The 18,604-nt window shown below is 42.3% G+C and overlaps 2 protein-coding genes across 7 annotated transcripts in view; both read right to left on the bottom strand.

The window, feature by feature from the left end:
* Positions 1-1,024: 1,024 nt before the first annotated feature.
* Positions 1,025-11,182, bottom strand: LOC136441374 (laminin subunit gamma-1-like). The gene is made up of 15 exons (XM_066437634.1): positions 10,935-11,182; positions 8,330-8,417; positions 7,808-8,010; positions 7,409-7,546; positions 6,741-6,923; positions 6,031-6,233; positions 5,587-5,681; positions 5,124-5,267; positions 4,804-4,978; positions 4,559-4,681; positions 4,202-4,316; positions 3,356-3,555; positions 3,003-3,170; positions 2,740-2,839; positions 1,025-2,408 (listed from the first exon to the last, which is right to left on the bottom strand). The coding sequence occupies exons 1-15, from the start codon at positions 11,074-11,076 to the stop codon at positions 2,152-2,154; spliced, it is 2,334 nt and encodes a 777-aa protein (XP_066293731.1). The 5' UTR covers positions 11,077-11,182; the 3' UTR covers positions 1,025-2,151.
* Positions 11,183-13,680: 2,498 nt separating this feature from the next.
* The window catches only part of LOC136441442 (laminin subunit gamma-1-like), a 63,602-nt gene continuing 58,678 nt past the window's right edge, over positions 13,681-18,604 (bottom strand). For 5 of the 6 annotated variants that reach the window (XM_066437713.1, XM_066437716.1, XM_066437717.1 and 2 more), the window contains 2 exons: positions 17,135-17,402; positions 15,923-16,036 (listed from right to left, as the gene is read on the bottom strand). In XM_066437713.1, coding sequence (XP_066293810.1) covers positions 17,137-17,402 — 266 coding nt within the window. In that variant the 3' untranslated portion in view covers positions 15,923-16,036; positions 17,135-17,136. Of the gene's footprint in view, positions 16,037-17,134; positions 17,403-18,604 lie in introns of all 6 variants that reach the window. The other variant, XM_066437715.1, reaches the window with a different exon arrangement.

The raw sequence follows: 18,604 nt of genomic DNA, 5'->3' as shown, positions 1-18,604 counted from the left end.
GTGTCTCCTTCTGTGTGTGTGTCACTGCTCTGCTGTTTCTGTACATCACTGTAAGAAGGGGTGAAGTCTGCTATCTCTGATTGCCTTGTTGTTTTTAGGTTAGACACGTACTGACAATAGAAATGTAACAAGATTCTCTCTATTAAACATCAACTTCTTTTCTGTCATCCAGCCTCACACTTCAGCTTTGCAGCTGCCAGAAAGGCTAGTACATGTTTGAAGGCCACACAATCTTTTCTCGGATTTACCATTTAAATACAACAGTAGTTAAACAAGAGCTTCTAAGAAAAGCTGGCCATACGACCTCATTGTGGTGGGGATGAAACGGTTGAAGTATAGTTTGTAAACAAAACTAAATTGCACAAGTGCAGTGTTAAGTTTTATTCAGTTTTATGAAGTTTGGTATGAAATAAACTTTTCAAAGTCAGCTTCAAGAAAGCTTTTTTAAAAGCTTTTTCTATAAATATCCATGAATTTAAATGAATATTCATAGAAGTTTATAGATATTTAGAAATTCAGAAATTCATATATAAACATTTAAAGATGAATTTACAAATAAATTTATAAATATTCATAAACGTTCATAAATATTCATAAATGTTTATAGATATTTGTAGATTTACAATTTTGTTTTTATTCATAAATAAAGTATTTATCAATCTCTAAATGTTTACTACGGGTAATATTTATAAATGAATTAAGAATTACAAACTTTTCGTCCAACACAAGAATGAATTGGGACTTACCCAAATTTTCGGCTGACTCCGTCAACCATATTAAAGAAATGGCCCCGTCTACTCCTGGAACTTGACGTCAGGGACACGTGACCGTAGTAGCGGGTCATACGTGCCAGAAAACTTGTGTCATCAATCACTAACAAAACATTAATATTGCGATCTTCTGCCCTAACATCTGCTTGGAGATCCCTCCTGATTTTCTATGACAACGTTCATCCGAATTTACCCTAAATATCTGGAGACCAGACCACAAAATGATATTCCAAGAATTGTTCAACAGCACAGTGTATTTGGAATAACGAAGTTTATTACGAATGATGATTAAACAGTAACGTTACATGCACCTCAGCACCGGAGTTCTTTTATGGTTTGAGATTGAAGGTTGTGCAAAACATAATATACACCAGATTCAACCTTCGTCAGACCAAAAAATGAAACTCATATGAAAAATGTGAGTTGATGGCTTTTCTTACAATGTTGGTTTAACGTATTCTATGTCTATATTCTCACCAAATAGAATTAAGAAAGATATTCAAGAAAGACAACCGCTTTTTTCTATGATAGTCTTGAATATTAGTTTTTTTTTTCAGAATTACTGGCTATAAATGTTCAAAGTACATACATGGTACGCAAGACAACGCCACGAATACGCCATGTTAAAGAAACGTAACTTTTTTAAAGTTACAACAATGGTTACAATGCATATTGGTCAAAACACACTTTTCATTGTTCATTTGCCGTACCATTGTCCAAGATACAGAATTACAAGTGAAAGGGTGCAAAATTAGGTCACACGTGTCTAATCGATGATGATATGATTTATATTACTGTACGATGTTACTTTTTAGTGTTTTATTGATATTCCTGCTTCTGTGTCGAAATCTGTCAATATATGGCTTACAGTATCCTTTGCATTCTTATTCAATCAGTCAAGATCAAAGTGTAGACACCGAAATAATAACTTAACATAATGAAGGAAAACATTACAGATCATTACAGATACATGAAACGAACAAAGTCAAATTCTTATCACATTATGATATACGAAAATACCGTAGTTAGTAGTTCACTCCACGCCTTGAAGGATATACAAATGTAATTCTCCATACCAAGGAGGTTAAATCTTGTCCATACCAAACAGTTCCTATCACTCACCAAGTATTAGAGCAACCCACGTATGTGTGTGTGTGTGTGTCTGTGTTTTTATGTGTGCATATGTATACGTGTGTGTCTGTGCATATATGTGTGTGTGTGCGTTTGTGTGTGCTTTGTGCATGTGTGTGTGTTTATGTGTGTGTGTGTATGATGTGTGTGTGTTTGTATGTGCGTGACTTCAAACCATGTCTATCAAAACTGTACCTGTCAAAACAGATGAGCGTATGTTAGTTTTTCATTCAGAAAACTGCTTGTCTACTTAGGTGCCTTCCACGCCTGTCTCGGCACGGAAGCAGCCATCGGGAAGGGCGTTTCTAATGGCCTCCAAGTTGTCCACCTCTGCCCGCAGCATGTCTATGTTAACGTCCGCGACCCCGACAATATTCTCTTGCATCCATCGGTTTATGTTAAAGACGATTTGCGCAATGTTGAGGGTGTCCCACTGGCCCTTAAGGTTGTCGTAGGTCTGTTGGAGCGTCTTCATGGTGTCCGCGTCCGGGGCACTGGACCCGTCGGCTGAGGGGACGGAAAAAAGCACACGACCGTGTTACTAGGACAGCTGGAGTTGTGAATATGTGTTGAATCATAGCCAGTTTGTGGCAATGTGGACTCCGACAATTCCCAGTACGCGCACTAGCTGACTGCTGATGTACACACCACAAAGTTCACTACATTTGATTTCGTTTGATTTTCTGTCCATCAATTGCATATGTTTTTGTTCTTTACATTTAATTCAATTGTATTTAATGTATTAAATGAGTAAACGAACTCGAGGATGAATTGTGTGAAATTTGTTAGAATCGAACGCCAATGGCAGTCTTGATAAAACAAACAAAAACAAACTCACCTAGCTTGTCCAGGATAGCCTGAAGCCTGCGGTCCGTGTCCACCATCAGGTTAAAAGTGTCCTCGGCTTCCTTTTGAATCCGCTGTGCCTCTACTGTCGCCTGAAGAAAACAACGGAACCTTATAATCAAACCACTTCAGAAAACTTACTTGATACTGAAAGTCCGTCACTCTTGAATATATCAAGCTGACAACGAATGGACAGCATCTGAGAATCAGTGTCTATAAAATGGGACTAGTGAGATTAAACCAAGAGTGTTTTACCTCTGCAATGAGAGCTTCGTCCCGGTCACCCTGTTTTTTCTTCTGGTCCCACAGACTTCCAGTGTTGTCGAAATTGTCGACATCTGCCTGCAGCGTTTTGGCTTCATTGTGGAGATCCTCGGCTTTCTTAGACAGCCGGTCAGCTCGTTCCTTCTCCTGCGCTGCCGACTGATGAAAAAAGGTAAGAAATACATGTAGCACAATTTAACAGCATACTTCAAAGGATTTACAAAAAGAGACATCTTCTCAAGATATGAACAGATAACAACAATAACTGGATAACAGCTTAGTTTAACAATTCATAACCGCGATTTGATTTATGTATCTATTATCAAACTGAGTATCATATTTACTGTTTTTGTGTTATCCGCGATTCTCTTGGCTTCCTCCGCAGTGTTCTTGGCATCATCGGCGTCAGTCTTGGCGGACCCGAGGGCGGTGTTGGCGTCCGTGGTGGCGGTCTCAGCCTCGACTATGATGGCTCGGATGTTGGGCTCCTTGGTGAGGGCGGCCTTCGCGTCCGATTCCGCCTTGGCAACCTTGTTGGCGAAGTCTGGTAGTATGAACAAACAATAAAACAAGAATAAACACCAACTCTGATCATAGATGTATACAAATTACTTGCAGAAACACATGTTACAACCAAAATAAACACCACTACATAATGTTCGAAGTACACTTAGCAAGGTCATCACTAGGAAAATAAAGAAACGAAACGTGCGTGCTCATCTACGAAAGCTACAACCATAACAATGTGGTTGCTATGCTGTTTATAATGTTCTTTGATTTCATTTCATTACAAAGGAAATACTGAAACACGCCTGGCAACCGACGAATGCAATCAGATGAAAGATAACGGTTGTTTTTGCAAGTCGTAGTCTCGATATATGCACACAGTCATGTGACAATGGTACATTTAAACATTCCTTTAAGCTTTCGAAATAGGATGTCGAAAGAGAAATAAGGTTGTGTCTTCTCCGCTTCTCCGTCCAAAACTATGGCCAAAGTGCATGTGTTCTAATCTCCAAGCAGATCTATCGGTGGCAATGACAGTATTCAAGGGGAAAAATCAGTATCATTTGCCAATAATACTGCTTTTGCCTTTTGGATACTATCATTACCACCGATAGATTTGCCTGGAGATTACATGTGGCCGGTCACCTAATGAACGTTGTATGGGTTGCAATACCGGCACCTACCGCTGAGAGTCTCCAGTGTCTTCTGTGCGTCGGACAGGATGGCCTCGGCACTATTCACGGCGGCGTCTGCACCTTGTCGTGCTGCATCGGCGCGAGCCATCAGCAGGTCTGGACGCTTAGGTAACATAATAAGGTTGAAGTGTAATGATCATGGCATATTGGCTTACTGAAATTATGTACAGGCGGTTTGAAAAACATTCACAATATTAAGGAAAAAATCATAGAAACGATAGACGAAAATTAGACTTTTGGCCGGCAAGGAGGAATCTGTGTCAGCATTAGCAGGAAAGGAACCCGAGAAACTAACGCGGGCTTACCAACCTCATCTGGAAGCACCGTTTCTGGTTTCTGACGTACCTGAATCTGTTTTCTGGCATCCTGGAGTTGCTTCAAAGCCTCGTCATGATTGGTGGTGACGTCATTCACTACAGCTGTACCGTCAGTGTCCAACTTATTGATCTCCCTCAGCAAGTCATCCGACTGCAACAACAAAAGATAACACATTTACTGATAAAGGCTCAAAATGACGATGGAATGAAGTGAAGGCAATCTTGAAGAGTCAAATGTATCTTTGTACAAAGTGGAACAGAGGGAGGTCATACCTCTCCCTTGATTTTGTTGGCTTGATCTTTCAGTCCATCTACGTCCATGTTGGACTGTCTCGCCTCGGCGTTCGCTAGAATCCTGCGGGCGTTGGCGTCGGTGGTCTCCGCCTTCTTCAGAGCCTCGTCTGCCTCTCGCTTCACCTTCTCTAGATCTGCGGCGGCCTGGTCCAGTCTGGAAGTTAGTAAGAAATAGGAAATGAAAATGTGTCTCAAATTCATGAAGACAGTGAGATTTGTTGATGTTATGATTAACAATGCCGCAGGAACATTTAATAAATGACAATTTTACCATCCTCGTCTCATTCTACTGTGCTTACTTTGCCTTTAGGTCGTCCAGTGCGCCCGCACTGGAGTCAGTTCCGCCGGAGTCCAAGGCGCCCTTGATCCTCTTCAGCGCTTCCTTGGCGATATCTAAGGCGTTGTTCGAAACATCTTCGATCTTCTGGGCGTCTCCTTCTTGTCTGTGGGAAGAGACAAAAATTCCAATTAACAAAGTTGTTTGTAGATTTGTGATATATTGATGCTATGAACTTCAATACCAGCCCGTTTTTACAGTGTCAGTTGTAATCTATAGGTTTGTTAAGGTGTCTTTGTCTACAATACCAATTTCAGCTGAATTTCTTAAGGTCCTGACGAAAGTTGCACGAAGTGGATTGTTAAACACATCTTGATTTTTAACTGTCAGATATATGTATATATTTGCGTCTTTACACCCGATGAATCTGACTTTGCATGTTACTAGTGCCTCAATAGCAGGTTTATGTCAGTGTGAAAACTTACTCGTTGGCCAGGTCTTGAGCTTTCTTCACCAACTCGTCAAATTCTCCAGACGTTGCCCCTGTGTCACCCCGTCCCGCGTCGATGATATCCTTACCCTAATACATATAGGAGAAAATATAAGGTGTATAAAGGCAATACCTTTAGTAACACTGTCTACTAAACTTGTGACAGAAACGAGGGGGGGGTCTCAAGGTGCTGTCTAGAAATGAAGGTTGATCATGCTCACAGTATGGTGTAAGAAAGACGCCTGGACGACGTTTTAAACATTTCAATGGTTGCTGGAATACGTTAGGATAACATGTAGTTTCATGACTTTTACTTTAGCAACCGTCAATTTGGCTTTGGCCTGTGCAGGTGGTCTGTAATTTAAACATCACTGTCATACACTTCTAACTGGTCTAACAGTAACGATACACCAGTATGGATTCTTATCGGCAAGCTGACCTCGTTCTCCATGTAATCCTTCATGTCCGCCATCAGTGTTGTGATCTGAGCAATGATGCCCCGGATGTTGAGTACTTTGTCAGCGGCGTCGTTCGCGTCACTTCGTCCGTTGTCCACGTTGTTCTGGATCCCGCTGACTTTGGCCCTCAAGTTGTTCAGAAGATCCTTCAGTTCGTCAATAGCGCCCCCTGTCCCGGTTCCACCTTTGTGCAGTGGTGAATGAATTAAACAAATAAACGCCCGTTTTATTTAACAAATCTATCGGTTTTCATTGATTTCAATTCAAGGATAATTTACCATTGTCTACAGTTTCTTGACTGAGCAGCCAAAGACCACTTTTACGTGCAAACGTGCAATTCTGATAACTGTTCGTACCCCATACTTGTGTCATACAAACCAAATGCGTTTATAACTCTGTAGAAAAAGTACGTCCCTTATATGCTATACCAGAAGAACCAATTCCCTATGAAATGCATGGGCAACTGCAGTATGACACCTGTAGCTATGTCCCCGATGACTAAGGCCCGATTTACACACACAGTTTTGAGTCGACTTGGAGTTGACTCGGGACTGTGTATAAAGGAGAACCCTAGGCCGCTCAAGTGGCGTTTTTTAGTAGGAAAAGCTCCCCTAGCACAGCTCCGAGTCGTCTTCCGGGCGAAACCTAGTGTGTAAGCCCAGCCTATAAAGAAAGGCAAAGTGAGACCCACCCCCTTGTAATTGCTCCAGCAGGTCGGCGGCGTCCTGCTCCGTCTGCGCCAGCCGCGCCTCGAACGTGGGGTCGGTGATGGACGTCCCGCCGGAGGCATCGTCTATCAGCTGCTGGAGCTGCAGGATCATGGCCCGCAGGTTGGCCACCTGGTCGTTAATGGCGCTGTAGCAGTACGGGCATTCTGTAGGGACAACAGGTCGGTGTTACATGCGCCGGTCAGCCGATCCTGTTCGGTCTCTACGCTAAGGCTAGGCTGCAGGTGGCTTTGTCAGTATGCACTCGGGCCAAGTACTGGCAGAGCCAGGCAGCGTGGTCCTTAGTAATCTTACAGTACGCTTACAGTTAGGGGGCTGACTGAAGATTCTCTGGCTGACATTACGATTTTTCCCCGTGTAGATCTGCTTGGAGATAAGGTCCTTAGCACAAGGTTTTATTAATGCAAGACCAGTTGAAACCGACTGTATAGAGTAACAAGGTGATCTTTCATGTCTAAGATATAACTTTATCAGGCTCTCTGAAAATGTCTGAACATGATTAGTCAACTGTTGATTCTAACGTTCCAGACCCGATCTTGGCTGAGGGCGACAATGTGAAAATTCATATGTAATTGTACCTTATGCCCAGTATTACTGCATTTATACATTTAATTGAGCGAAGTTTTTTTACGTAGACATCCACGGGACACGTCGTAGTAGTTCTCGCGGCACTTGTCGCACTTGTCCCCGAAGATGTCAGGTTTACAGGAGCACGTGCCGTCAGCGCCACACTGCTGCACGGTCGATCCGTCCGAGCTACACTCACACGCTGAAACGGAATTACGTTTATTCAGATATAGGAACCTACACGGTCCAACAGATATAGCGAACCAAATGTGGGAACGCTACATTTAAAAGGTACAGGTTAGCGCAAAAAACTTTAGCTCTTTGTCCCACAAAAAAAACTAAAAAGTCATAAAAGCATGTTTTATGACGCATACTTCATAACAGTTAACACCATGAACACCTGATATTTTGACAATTCAGATATGATATGATATGACTATGAATCAGATCAAACGGAACCGACCTTTACACCCGTCCTGAGGTGACCCATAGTAGTTTGGCCCGCAGGCATCACAACTTGTGCCGCCGAAGCCCTCCTTGCAGTTACACTGACCAGTGGACTGGTCACACGCACTGTCCAGCGCACCCTCAGGATCACAGCCACAGCTCTGGCACCCGGTTCCGCTCATGATGTTCCAGTACCCGTAGATACACTGGTCACATTTACTGTGGAGACAACGAAGCATTACAAGGTTCGGTGAGGGTAGAGCATGGAACTAATATAAACAGGATGGCACTCAGGCTAACGAAGCATCCCATATTACTGGCAAATACACTACCTTCGATAGATATCCCACCATGATTGATATATAAATATCATCAACGAACCCGGCATTTAGTATTTCTTAAATCCATTGAATGTCCCATTGTAGCTATAGAGCGAAGTAAATCTATGATATCACAAAATACATGCGATCGTTTGTTGAACACAATACCGACTCAAGATCTGTTGACTGCAGCACATTTAAGAAGAAACCATCCTTACGTTCCCTGGACGTTGGGGTAGCATTCGCACTGGCCAAAGATGTCACAACCCTTCCAGTACTCGCTGCCATACTGGCTACAGCCACAGTCTGGAGGATGCAAATCGGAATATTAGAAAACCATCAGACGTACACCTAAGGTCAACATGTAATTCAATTCAGCGCAATGGCATCGATTCAAACTCTGACTGTTTAACGCTTTTTGTCACGTTGCTGACATAACACTGTAACGTTATCTTACAACGTAAAACGGGTTTCAAATAGGCGCCTGTGCCTTTATATCACATGGCAATGCATGGCTGTTGCAACAGGGTTAACAACCACCTGTAAATGCATGGGATTGCCCAATCAGTGACAGTACTAGTATTCAGTGACGTATAACGTTACACATACACTGTCACACACACACACACACACACACACATACACACACACACACACACACACGCAGGCACACAAACACACACACACACACTTACGCCTCAGAGTCACATACAAAAACACACAAACTCACAAGAACATAATATTATCTAGCGCGTTTTGCCATATGTAAGCGAATGAACCTCTGCTTTGAGAGTATGCAAAGCTGTCTCTACAAACAACTGTCTCTATGAACCAATTAAGTGTACATTACAATTGCTTTCGCTACGTGAGGGGTTATTCAACCGTTATTGTCGCAACCAGCCAACCTCTAAGAGAGCGAGATTATGGGTCGAATTTTACAATGGAATGTACAGAGCCTCTGGCAATAGGTCGTGATAACGCACAGTCTGGATTTAAACAAAATTTACAGCATTTTTAAGACTAGTAGCCCAATGGTCTGGAACGTTGTCAAGGTCTTCTGATCTCATTATACAAGCTCAGCATTCGTCCGTAGATTGTTATGAATCCCATTGTAATATTTGTGAACATGGTTCGTTATTCAGAATACGTTATATTAAGAGCAAAAGTAGAGTCATCGTGATGGCTGTTGTTTGAGGAATTTTAGATTATTTGTGGAGATGAACTGATAGTCAAATTTGAGTCTTTGTCTTTTGAAAAGTTGGATAAGTTAATTCCGTTGTCTTTTTCCGGGGGTGGTGTGTGTTTGCTTTGATAACCTATTACGACATCGCGGCGCTCCCTCGTGCTTTACTCGCGGTTCGCCCAGGAAATGGCAGAGGAAATGATGCACATGAACCGCCTGCGACACCACATACCACTCCTTTCACCTTCCCACAGAGGAATCTAGTGGGATGATCTTGTCATTGAAGTCCTATAGATTTGACTAATACATCAACACAATGCCCATAGGCCGCTGATTCCCCTGCCACGTCCTGTTCACTTTGTAACATGGTTGTTGAGCACACTCGTGTCGTTATGTTCATCAGAAGACCACCTCAAGGCTACCCGCTAATTAGAAGACTACCATGCGGTCACAAGCCTTCATGGTCAATTCACAGATCTATGTCCCTCCACTGTTAACGTCACGCTTCAGCACTCCCAAACAGCCCGGAGAGCATTCCTGCCAGGCGAACCAATCACCTGTGCAATTATGGCGAAGAAAGTCCGACATGTCGGCCGACCTTTCTAGACATATCAAGTAGACATTCGGCAATACCGGTTACTGTAGGACGCGAAAAGATCTGCGCTGTCCCTTTATATTACAGTTGTAATGATTCTAAGTATAGGGTCTGCTCTAGAGGCCAGAGGCCAGAGGCCAGTCTTTTTAACAGTAAGGAATAGGGCGCTTATTGTCTTATCTAGTTTAGTCTTTCGTTTCGACCCCTAAGGCGACAACGCGGGTCTTTTGACAAATGGCTTGAGCTTTAGACTTACTTTCAGGACTGAAATGAATATAGGAAGGCTCGCCGGAAGATATAGCCGGCCTGTAATATACTCAAAAGAAGGACATCTGAGGTCAAAAGAGCACGGCGAAATCTGACACGTCCCTGGACTGAACAAAAGTGTAGTCACACAGTCACAATTATACTATTATTACGTCTCACTGCGTCTACACTATCTGAAAGGCTTGTGGCTGCCAGATGCAATGGTCCCGACGTTAATGTCTAAATCTATTCTATAACAACCTCGGATATTCTCATTGAAGCATGACCATGGGATAAGAGAGCTGTTTGTTGATTGTTTTGTTTCTTGTTTGGTGTATTTTGTAGTAAAAGTGAAAAGAATGAGGTCCGGAAATCAGTGTCTGACATCAATTCAAATAAGACTGGTCTCGTAGGTTTGTTAGTATCAGTACAATGACTGCTTCGACGGGCTTTTTCTACTTAACGAAATTCGTCAACGTTAAGACGACCAGCATCTAATGTTGTTGTATAACATCAGAGACAACATGATATAATGAAAAACTGGATTGGGTTGGACAAGAACACTCCGGCCTGCACCATAATGCGAGCTTCCTCTTCTTGAGCTTTACGTGTTGATTTTTGTACCGGCTGCAAAAGCAACATCCTCAACGTAACGAAATTCTGCTATAAGTCCTTGTAGAGCTTTTTGTCCTTGGCAGAAACCATGGTCATCGTTCGGGACAAAATAAAGATCGAACCTATAACATTAGATATCCGCCATCTTATGTTGGGGATGTGGTCTCACAACAAAACGACTCACCTTGCTGCTTAGTGTCGTCAGAATCCGCCTTGGCTGGATCCTCGATGCTGTCCCACAGCCAGTCAAGGTCATAAATTCCACTGCTCTGCTTCGACAGAAGCACTACTAACAAACTACAGAGAACAATCTTACAGACGGCCATCTTGCGTTCTCTTCACCGTCCGATCCGAACCGACTGCTCTGTCAAGTTTTTGTTTTGTTGTGCCTGAAGCGAGTTGACCAAGTCATAAGTAGGGGGTGTTGTCGGTAGTCATCCACCTATGATGAAATTGTCCACCCCATATATAGGCATGGGTTCTACCTGCGTGATGACGTCAGGCCCAGGTGTAATGGCGCCCATCCTGTGGTGGTTGGAGCGCACCTCGGATCGTCCTGTGGAGGTGGTAACACACCTTTGACAGTCACGGGCTGTGGTTTTGCTTCCCGTCCGGAGGGTGCTGGGAGGGGGCTTGTCTTTCACCTGCGTATATCATGACGCACTTGACTACATGTACAATCTCGTGGCATGGAAACCCAGTTCTTTGAAATGGAGTAAGACGTGTCTGTCTTCGTGTGTGTGTATGTGTGTGTGTGTGTGTGTGTGTGTGTGTGTGTGTGTGTGTGTGTGTGTGTGTGTGTGTGTGTGTGTGCGCGTGCGTGCGTGCGTGCGTGTGTGTGTGTGTGTGTGCGACATTGGGTGTGTTTATGTTTCCGGATATTTCTGGCCAGCATAACTTTTTTACATTAAAACTCAAGGTTAAGTAGATTTTGGACCCCTGGTGTGTGACCTTGGTTATACTGAATTTTCACATTTGTCGACGACACAACAAAATAGGTGGTTGTAACTTTTTCAAGTGGCAATTTCATGCCTAAAATGTTGCTTGTAATGAATCAGCGCATCGCTTCTCCCTGGTATATTTCTTCAGAAGAAACACGTGTGACCTTACTGCCCTCCGTGTTTGAGTCACTCATTTTGTACTAATGGTTGTTAGTCATTATACAGCTTTTTCAAAGTATCTATGCGTGATAGACTGATCCAGACTGTCTACCACCATACCGAAAGGGAGTGGTTTCAAGACGGTCAAAGTTTTTTTTTCACACTTTTGTTTTCTATTTCTTGGTTTTGACTTAGGTGGGCGGGGCTATAGGGGCAGAACGCATCGCCATTCAATCTACAACAGTTGACGATGTTTTTGCCCATGTACAAAAACCACGGCTCTGATTAGATATAAGATACCAGTACATGATCTAAATCTAACTGATTTTTATCTATGACCCAGTGTATATTGTAAATGATACAATCTGAATATCTTGGCAGACAAGCCCTGGGAAATCACTAACTGTACATGGCCAAGTTGTTGTAACAGTAAGCTTCATCTCCCCGTTTACAATGAAAAGTTTAAACGTCAATTCTAATTCGCTACACACCTTCTTAATGTAAGGCTCTGTTTACTCTATGAGGACGCCCTAAGGACATGATTTCATATGACCGCCATTCGGCGTCGAAGGATATATGTAACGCTGACGACTCACCTAGCTGAGCGGAATGGTCATTCTCCGTCTCACCCAAATCATCGTTGGTGTCCCACAGCCAGTCCATGTCATAGAAGTAACCACTGCTCAGATCTAACAAAAGCACAGCTAACAAGCTACAGAGAGAAATCCTGCAGACGGCCATCTTGCGTTCTTTCTACTATCCGATATAATCAGACTGATTGTCAAGTTATTTTGTAGTGCCTTAAGCCTCCTGGATTAATCCCGAGGCAATTGCTATCTTCTACAATCACGTTGCAAAACAACTAATTAAGTTATTATGAGGTCGGAAAGATTACAGTAGCAACAATGGGTCGTGTAAAAGATACCAAACAAAACAACAAACAAGGGGTGGTGTTATGGAAAAAACACTTTCTAAATATTTCACCGCATGTAATTTTGAACTTCACATCTTAAATGTTACTTGTTGTAAATCAGTCTTTTCCTTAGTTTGATAATTCCATCATCCTACAGGAGAGTCACGTGTGACCTGACTGCACACCCGACTTTCACTCATCTTTTGTTTAGTCTTAAGCGGATATCTCATACTCTCCAAGCAGAGGTTGGGTTTCGGCTTGTGTTTTACGTCTTTTTAGTCGGGCTTTCTACCTTTTCACGGTTTCTTTATGTCGACAACCCCATGTTATGTTGGCGACGTAAAGAAACCGTGACAACGTAGAAAGCTCGACAAAAAACGACTAAAAAGACGTAAAAACAACCTGAAACCTAACCCCTGCTTAGAGAGACACTGGAAATGCAACACGTCGGCGACATCGATTTGACAAAGCGCTCATCTTATCGATAAAAACTAATATTTTTACGCTTTATGTCTTTCTAGTCAAATTAGTACATTTTGCATATTCCCATCATAAAGTCAAGGGTAACTCAAATCCAATTTAGGTCGCAGCGAGGTCGCCAACGTGTCGCAGGTCCATTGACTCATGATACACACTTAAACTTAAAGGTCCGTTCACACTTGTGCGTTTATTCAAGTCCGAAAGAGTCGAGTATTGACATTTTTGGTCTAACTCAACGGTTGCATTTCTTGTCTTGAACAGAGGTTTACAGGATTTCCAAACAACAGTACACATCATGATTTACTTAATTTCCCCTATTATGCCCATATATCTTATACTCATTGTCTCCTAATGCATATGTGCAAAATCTCCATTCTATGTATTTTTATGGATCATTCCGAAAATGATGAGAAAAAGGCACAACTGAAGAAGAGAAGTATATTTTACAAGATTTATTTCCCCATGTCATGTACAATGAAAAGTATCAAACGTATAATAACTAACTCCGTACACACATCCCCCAGGTAAGGGAGTACTCTGTTGTTTACTGCTTCTACCGGGTTTTCTGGAGTTAACAAAACATACGACTCTCCACAGGGCAGTGGTCTTCCTAAAAACAACTTTGTCAATCACTGATCAATCAGAATTCTCAATATATACTGTATTCGCAGAAGTCAAAAGTATGAGGTTTTCTATAGGATCAGTTGTGAAGTACTTGTGTAATGAAGGTTTGTGTGATACAATAGTGTTCCTCTGCGGAGAGTTTTAGTCTATGCAACACTACATCAGGGAAGAGTATAGTGGTGATACAGTATATATAAAATGTGACTTGGCAACAAAATGGACTGACCTGACTTAGTATTGTGAGAAGTATATGAAGTGGATACCAAAATAACTTATGTCTCTTCCTTTGTCAAAAAATGTTCAATAAAAACATGGTCAAACAAAACACCTCTCGTAAGAAATAGGCAACAGAAATAATATGTTAATGACGTCTAAAAGGGTAGGTTAAAAACAGTACCATACATAAGACTAAATTCAAAAATTATACATACAAACTCCCACCAAATTCCAGTGGCTAGCATATACATGGTGCAAATAGTCTGCACCAGTGCTTATGCAGGCACTCTCTACAGAATAGGCAGCTACGGGCAAGAACTACTGCTACAGTTTATAATACTAGTGCAGCTAATACTTTCCTTGTAAGTCCATGTGGTGGCGATACACTTGGTTTTTAAGTCTAGGCACTTGGCGAGGCAACTACACTGCACAACACTATGTTCACCTTTACATACAGCGTCATGATCTTAGCCTTATTGCTTAGCCAGGTTACCGTTAAATACTAGCACCCATGAATGCATATAACCTTATCAAGATATATACTGGATAGGAAGGTGGCAGACATTCCCAAATACACACTAAAAGAAACTCATCCAAAATAATGTCGTCCAAAGTTTAAGTTCTAGTCTACCTATGCGATAGCTGCCACCTCATCTTATATATTTACATGATTAGCCCATCCCACAAGAATGGATAACAGGTCTACATGGTTGTCTCAGTACTCATGAACGATACCAATATCAGAAGGGTATCCTATAAGTACATCCGCAAAGATGCTAGAGCCTGCCCCCCTCCCACCCTTGTGTCAAGAACAGGAATACTGCTGCATATAATATGTAAACCCTGAAGAAAACAGCTTGTGCTACTCGAAATAAGGATCTCAAGTGAATACGTTAATCCTCTTTTAGAATAGATAGATACCAATTTGGTGAACGAGCATAATTAAGTTCGGCAGCCCGACCAAATATGGGAAGCCGCATCTACCAAATATGGAGGCACGACTGTCAGAGACCAACATGGTGAACTCATATTGTATGTATCAACTATAACATTGCTTTCCTTAAAGTATGTAACAAGGATTTTGTCAGTATTTGGTTACTTCCTGCATGGATTTCTCAGTTGACTTGAGGTTCTTGAAATACAATTGACTTTTTGTTTCTGTAACTGTACCGTGTTGTTAGTTTGCATATGATACAAAAAAACACGTTAACAAGCTACATGGGTCTGCAATAGTTGTAGACTACTGGAAAGGTTTGGGAGAAATATCACAATTGACCTGTTTAAGCTCAGTATTCAGAAAAAAACTTGACATCTTGACATCTACACTGTGCTTCATTAAGAGAAATAGTTTTCACTGTAATGTTTGTATCCGGACAGGATTTCCAAACAGATATTTTACTTTTGAACTAGCTAACAGTGCAGTTGATGTATCGGTTACTTGATGTTGGCCATAGTGATATCACCACCAAACCTGACCCACACTGACTCATAGTTACAGTCACTTCAGGATAAATAAACCCTCAGCTACTATGGGAGACATGAAGCATTTCCTTGGCAATTTCTTGGGCAGAAGACTTGAACAAGATAAAGACATATTTCTTCACATGTTTATACAATGGTAATGACTGTCAGAAGTGAGAGAGAATGCGTCATGTCTCCAATACGAGCACCAATGGAATATTCCCTGACGGAGGCTTTACGTGTCCTCCAGCCCCTCCTGTTTAAAGCAGCCGTCGGGAAGAGAGCGGCTGATGTCCTCCAGATTGGCCACTTCTTTCTTCAGGTTGTCTAACTCAGCGTCAAAGTTACTGACAGTGTTCTCCTGTTGCGTCATGAGGTTTTCGATGTTGAGCATGAGTTGGTTGATCTTTAATGCGTCCAGCTCTGCCTTCAGGTCGTTGTACTCTTTCTGTAGTTCGTTCAGTTTGCCTGCGTCAGGGGGGTCAATTTGATCTGCAGGAAAAGGGCAAAGAGTAAGTTCACTATTGACGATCCTACTACCAGTCCATGAACACCATTCTGAACCAACTGTGAAAACATTTTATCGAGGACTACATGCTTTTTATCAATGCTGATGATTGATGAAGATTCTCCATGCAGTGGCAAGCTTAAAATAACTGTTTAAGTTGATGGTTATTGATCAACATTTCAAGGTGCATTCATTGCTTTTGTAACCCAATAGATAAAAGGTAATAGTTTGTTCTGTGATTACACATGCAAGCAAAGTTGCTGAAACCACAAAGGGAAAAAACAAATCAACACCCAAGCACAAACTACAATGATCATGCTCGAGTGGAGTCTTCCTACACTACGCTATCTTCTACAAATCATTTGTTTAAAACACAGTAGCCATTGTGCCTTTCTATGCCTCGCTGTTGTGGATGGACAGAGAAGGGCAGAAAGACTACCTCACTTCAAACAGCACCTACAACAGAACTCCCAACAACAAACTTCCATGCAATCACAGAAACACAGTCAACACAATTATGCAGACATGTTTAATACGGTACTGTGGGTTACATGTAAATGTAAGGATGTACCTCACGCAATTACCCACGAACATGCAAAACCCATCTGTTTGACTGTCAACACTTGGAAAGGATTGTTGATCAACAGACATCGTGATGTGAGACAACATAAGCAAGCAGCATGACTCCATATGAGTGTGTCTCTTCTACAGCACACAGGTTACAGAAATCATCACACAACACAGCAGCGGAGGCAGGGGTGCAGTCAGTGGAGGTCATCCATGGGTTCTCATGACACTCTGTATGGACAAACTGTACATCACTGACACTGTCACTTGTCAGGAAATGCTTTTATCTTTCTGGAGTATACTGTAACTTCCTTGTCAATGTCTTTTCTTTGTACAAGTATCTGTTGAAGATAGCTTTAGGGTATACCCTTAAAAAGCTGAGTCCAAACATCTTGATAATCACTACTGTTTTGAGTGACATTTTGATACCTAAGACACTAAAACTTTGTCCAACAACAGTGTCCGAATCAAAGAACCCATGGGAGGCTCCAGCACAGGACTCCAACACCCCATACCTCTACAGCTGTTCTATCTTCTGTGGTCTGAAGCATCCATCGGGGAGGGAACGCAGAATCTCTTCAAGATTTCGGATCTCCGACATGACGTCTCCACGTAAGTTTTCGTAATACGCGAGCAGGCGGCCCTGGGCACGGGCGTCGATCCTCAGGTTGGCAATGATGGCGTTGATGGCGTCGGGGTCCAGCTCGCCCTTGATTCTGTCGTACTCCGCTTGGACGGCTCGCAGGCGTCCCTCGTCCAGACCACCGCTGCCGCTAAACCTGTCTGTAGTACAGCCAACACACACCAGCTCACATCTCTGTGGGAACTTTGGGTACCACACAGCGGGTCTCCAAGCAGGCAAACCACACATTCTACCACACTGTTGATCCAAACCTACAATGTACTCATATCTTCAACTCTTTCTTTGACCAAGACAATCAACATTGATAATTGATAATTCACAAATTTAATTCAATTAGTAGATTTGGACCAACAGTTCTGTTTACATAATGATGTGGCTGTTTGATCCCTGTATGTGACTGAAATGGTTTGAGATGGAGTACTCAGTGGAATGGGGAGGGGGGCAGGCATCCACCATCGTCAGAAATCCCGGAACTGCATCAAAACTGGCTCAGCCAGCGGTAGAATCAAAGGCAAGGGGCATCCAAAAATAAACATGGTCTCTGATCCACTAGGGAAAGGGCTGACCACACCACCAGAAGCATGCTATTGCAAGCGGGGAAGTCATCGGCACTCGTCAAACTATCTTCACTCCAAGCAAAGTTAGAAATCTCACCACAATGCAACGACAGACAGGTCAAGCTGTTAGACACATCAACACCAGGCAACTGTCTAATGACATCTCCAACTATGTGATCATCAGAATAGACACACAGTTGTGAGAGGTACATTGTACATGTACCACAACAAAACAAGCCATGGCATGCTGGAAAAACCATGCCATTGAAGTAGTGCCTGTTAGTAGACATTATGACAGACACATACATGTATAGCAGTAGGCACAAAACAGAGATAAGCACTTCTATCATCTGGTGCCTGAAGATACACATAGACATAAGACTTCGTAATAAACAAATTCGTTTTATGTAAAGATAGGTTAGCAGCTAACATCTCTCAAAGAAATGAGGAGTTATACCAGTAAGTAGTTGTAAGGTTAGTTGCAAATCCAAATGCACACACAGGACAAACACACAGATACTGAAGCAGACTTCTCATGCTTAGAAGAGAGAAAAATCCATGCAGGGTATGGGGTTCAACCATAGTGGGACCAAAAAGGAGAGGTATGGGGAACCATAGGGGGACTAAAAATGAAAAGTATGGGGAACCATAGTGGGACTGAAAAAAAGGAAAGAGTGTGAAATGCACAGCTTTAATCTCTGTGCATATCTGTGAAGAGATGGAGAAAGACACAGCCAGACCTTTTGGAGGCTGGAAGAGAGGAAAACATGGTGAGATGTGTGACA

Source organism: Branchiostoma lanceolatum, chromosome 9 (genome assembly GCF_035083965.1).
Source record: "Branchiostoma lanceolatum isolate klBraLanc5 chromosome 9, klBraLanc5.hap2, whole genome shotgun sequence".
NCBI lineage: Eukaryota > Metazoa > Chordata > Leptocardii > Amphioxiformes > Branchiostomatidae > Branchiostoma > Branchiostoma lanceolatum.
This window is presented reverse-complemented; position numbering and strand designations above follow the sequence as displayed.

Excerpts from the sequence above, each read along its gene's own strand:
- LOC136441374 (XM_066437634.1), bottom strand. The coding sequence starts at position 11,076 with ATGGCCGTCTGTAAGATTGTTCTCTGTAGTTTGTTAGTAGTGCTTCTG. Across the intron at positions 6,924-7,408 it reads CGTGTCCCGTGGATGTCTAC|AATGCCCGTACTGCTACAGC; the intron begins GTAAAAAAACTT and ends TTGTCCCTACAG. Across the intron at positions 3,171-3,355 it reads TCGCGGATAACACAAAAACA|TCGGCAGCGCAGGAGAAGGA; the intron begins GTAAATATGATA and ends TTTTTTCATCAG.